This window comes from Charadrius vociferus, unplaced genomic scaffold (genome assembly GCF_000708025.1).
Source record: "Charadrius vociferus isolate BGI_N301 unplaced genomic scaffold, ASM70802v2 scaffold244, whole genome shotgun sequence".
Taxonomy (NCBI): domain Eukaryota; kingdom Metazoa; phylum Chordata; class Aves; order Charadriiformes; family Charadriidae; genus Charadrius; species Charadrius vociferus.
The window spans coordinates 1382519-1386633 of NW_009648822.1; the positions used below are offsets into that span (position 1 = coordinate 1382519).

General features: G+C 42.9%; 1 protein-coding gene across 1 annotated transcript; it reads left to right on the plus strand.

The window, feature by feature from the left end:
- The first annotated feature begins 486 nt into the window (after nt 1-486).
- On the plus strand, nt 487-888 carry MBLAC2 (metallo-beta-lactamase domain containing 2). The gene has a single exon (XM_009886876.1). It carries the CDS (start codon nt 487-489, stop codon nt 886-888), a length of 402 nt encoding a protein of 133 aa, XP_009885178.1.
- Nucleotides 889-4115: the final 3227 nt, after the last annotated feature.

Consider the following 4115-nt stretch of genomic DNA (forward strand, 5'->3'; position numbering starts at 1 on the left):
AGCAAACAGCATAAATCACCTCATATTATAACCCTAAGTAATTTATTCTAATTAAAACTTTTTTAAGCTAAACAACTAATATCTCTCAACAATTTGCCTTTCAAAAGTAACAGCAGTTACTAGGTGAATTAAGTGAGAGTAAAATTATAATAAATTGTGAAATACTCACTTTGCGGGAGACCCAATTGATACATGTTCTGTTTGTTTCCTGTTTCATCTTCTCTATCACATTTCTTTTCACATTCGTTAGTTTATTAGGGTGGGAATAGATGCAATTAATACAGCTCAAGCCTGTGTTAAATGTTACTAACATTGCAAAATACACTAATGTCAGGTGTATCTTTCAGATGCCTCTTTGGCAGTCAGGAAGAAAATAAATGTTCCATTGTGGTGGATATATAGTACATACAAATTCTCAGTGTATGGGTAGGTCATACTCTTTTTGTGTTTTTTAATAGAAAAGATAAATGTGTATATTTTCCTGTAATGCATTTGTTTGCAGGGGATGTGATCAGCCTTGGAGACCGACAGCTTACTGTGATGCACATGCCTGGTCACTCAAGAGGCAGTATTTGCTTACACGACAAAGACCGGAAGATTTTGTTCAGCGGAGATGTGGTGTACGATGGATCCATGATTGACTGGCTTCCCTACAGCAGAGTAAGTGACTACGTTGCAAGCTGCCAGCGCCTCATGGAGTTAGTGGACAGAGGTCTCGTGGAGAAGGTACTGCCTGGGCACTTTAACATGTTTGGGGCAGAAAGGCTGTATCGGTTAGCTTCCAACTACATTGCGCAAGCTGGAGTTTGTCACAAGGTTTCTACGTGTGCCATGAGATCTCTTGCGAGCATAGCACTTCGCATTACAAATTCGAGAGTCACTTCTTAGGGACTGCATTTTGTGCAGTCTATTCCCTGCTGAAAACCCAAATGGCTTGTGAAAGTGTTGATACAAGCAAAAGCAGTAAGCATTAGTAAAGAGCTGGCAAATTGACACAGATGAGCTGCAAAAATTCTCCTTATTTTTGCCTACTTTATTCCTATTTTTATAAAAAGTATGTAAGCTAATAGTTTTAGCCAAAGCTACCATTTTTCTTTCTATTTTTTCAGGGCATGTTTGCACATGCATTGTGATTGAAATATATTGTTTTATTTTTGTTATGATTCTGACAGATGCATATATGCAAAAATGAGAGGTTTTACATTCATGCCTGAAACCCTGTTGATGTAGCAGTAGGTTTGAGACTATCCACTCATCTCCTGGTCCGGTTTTGGCCTAACACAGCTTGTGCTGAGACCTGATGTGTGCTGGGACCAGCACTGTTAGGTCAAAGCAAGAGCAACACCTGCGCAGGATTCAGCAGGCAGAATGAGGTGAGGGCCACTGTGCAGCCATGTCGCCTGCCGCTCAGCGTCTGCTGCACCCATCATCATCGCCTGCATCCTTGCCAAGTAGCTGTCTGGCAGTTTCTTTAGAATCTACTAACATATGGAGATGCTATAGACCAAACTTCCAAGCAGGAAGGTATAGATACATCAGCTTACCCAAAAAGCTTTCGATGCAGATCCAACAGCAGACGGGACTGTTGAGGCCTTTCATGCTTCCCGGTGTGGTGCGGGGGATGCCTGCGCCCTGATGGAGGAGCAAGAATGAGCACTCTCACCGTCGGCTAGGGAACTATTCTGCTTATAGGCGTGCGAGTTAGGATTAGAGAATGTGCAAACTAATGAATTAATGTGTTAGACTAGTCTGCACGAAGTGGATTGAGCCCTTCCTTGATGTGTTTGGTTTTTTTCTGATGAGCTTATAAAACAAATTTTTATTTATGGAGTACATTTTGTAAATTTGAGAGAACTGGGCTGTGACAAGCTTAACGGTTTTATTTGTGCTTAAGAGTATTTCTATGTGACTGGATTGTAACTCGGTTGCTAGTGCTCCATGGTAGGGGAAGGATGGAGGCTTTAACATTACCTTGTCATACTGCAGGTGCTGCATTAAACAGCCAGTGCAGTTGTTACCAGAAAGTGAATGTAACTTGAGCTGTTCACTGTTTGCTTAAGAGATGTTTCGTGCATATAGCTTTTATGAAAAGTAAAGTGCATTGCATTTGACTCTGTTGCAAAAAAAAGTTGAATTCATTGAGAAATGCTAAATGACATTGTAATTTGCTTATGAAAATTGAATGTGATGTTTAAAAGCTGTTGAAACGGTTAGAGTTTGTGTAATTATTCTAACAGTCTGTATATATTTAACTTTTTTAAAAGGACACTGTCTGGTGATATTTTTGTATATAGACATATATACTTTCCTAAAAAGAGTACAAATGTTTTTCCCAAATTTTAGTGGAGTTTAACCTTATTTGTTTGGCTTTCACTTTATGAGGAGGCTTTTTTTCCCCTCTCATCATACCCAACAGAAAGGGAGCCCAAAGTTCAGGCTCTAAGGTGTGCGGGAGTGGAAGTCTTTTCAACAGGTGTAAATGCTGGTGAAAAAAAAACAGTTGCAGAAAAGTGGCAAAATAAAAAAGCATCCCTGTCTAAAGATTATGCAAGAAAATATCTTATGTAATACTTCTCTCCATTCACAGATGTCATGCTTTAGGGTGGGCTGGCCACTAAAAGAATGACAGAATGTCCCTCTCCCTTCCCAGAAGGGAAGGGGGAGAGAAAGTAAGGGAGACAGACTTATGGGTTGAAAAAAAACCCTAAAACAGCTTTAATGAAATATTAACCATAAATACAAAAGACAAAAATATTAATAAGAAAATAATAAAATACATACAAATATATACAAAACCAATGTTGAGCTCCCAGGATGACGATCACATCACTGGCAGGCACTGGGAAAATCCCAGACTGGACTCAGTGGCAGATGGGAACTGGATTCAGGAACATCCAGCCCAGTACTGGAAATTGGGGCATCAGGAGGAGCTGTGCTTCGGTACCAACCACTTCTGAAGGAGCTCTAACTCCTTCATATGCTGCCAATATTTCTTTCTCAGTTGGAGTAGAGTTGGCCTCGGAGCCGTTGTATCCTCGACTCCAAAATCCAAGGAGTCAACATCGAGTCTCCCCTGGCACTTTCTGCCAGAGGCTCCAGGTAGGACCATTATCCCTGGCTGTGGTGTAGAGCACATTTTTAATGTCCCATACTGTTCATACTGGCCCAGGTGGCATTTGCGGACAGCCAGCTGAATATGAGCCAGTAGTATGCCCAGGTAGCCAAGAAGGCCAACAGCATCCTGGCCTGTATCAGTAATAGTGTGGCCAGCAGGACTAGGGAAGTGACTGTCCCCTGTACTCAGCACTGGTGAGGCCCCACCTTGAGTGCTGTGTTCAGTTTTGGGCCTGTCACGACAAGACAGACATTGAGGTGCTGGAGCGTGTCCAGAGAAGGGCAATGAAGCTGGTGAGGGGTCTGGAGCATGAGTCTTATGAGGAGCAGCTGAGGGAACTGGGGGTGTTCAGCCTGGAGAAGAGGAGGCTGAGGGGAGACCTTATCTCTCTGTAGAACTACCTGAAATGAGGCTGCAGCAAGGTCGGAGTTGGTGTCTTCTCCCAAGTAAGAAGTGATAGGACAAGAGGAAATGGCCTCAAATCACCCCAGGGTATGTTTAGAATGGGTATTAGGAAACATTTTTTCACCAAAAGGGTTGTCAAGCATTGGAACAGGCTGCCCAGGGAAGTGGTAGAGTCACCATCCCTGGAGGTATTTAAAGGACGGGTAGACGTGGTGCTGAGGGACGTGGTTTAGTGGTGGACTTGGCACTGCTGGGTTAACAGTTGGACTTGATGATCTTAAAGGTCCCTTCCAACCTCAATGATTCTATGATTCTATACCTTCCCTTGGCATTAACTATTAACATCCGGCCTTATCTCTGCTAGAAACAGACACTGTGTGAAAAAAATGCCATTAATACATAGGGAAGAGTGTGTCTAGTAGGTCGAGGGAGGTCATTCTCCCCCTCTACTCAGCACTGGTGAGGCCACAACTGGAATACTGTGTCCAGTTTTGGGCTCCCCAGTTCAAGAGGGACAGGGAACTGCTGGAGAGTGTCCAGCGAAGGGCAACCAAGATGAATGAGGGATTGGAGCATCTCCCTTATGAGGAAAGGC

What these genes read in the sequence shown, in the direction of transcription:
- MBLAC2 (XM_009886876.1), top strand. Translation starts at nt 487, where the DNA reads ATGCATTTGTTTGCAGGGGATGTGATCAGCCTTGGAGACCGACAGCTT.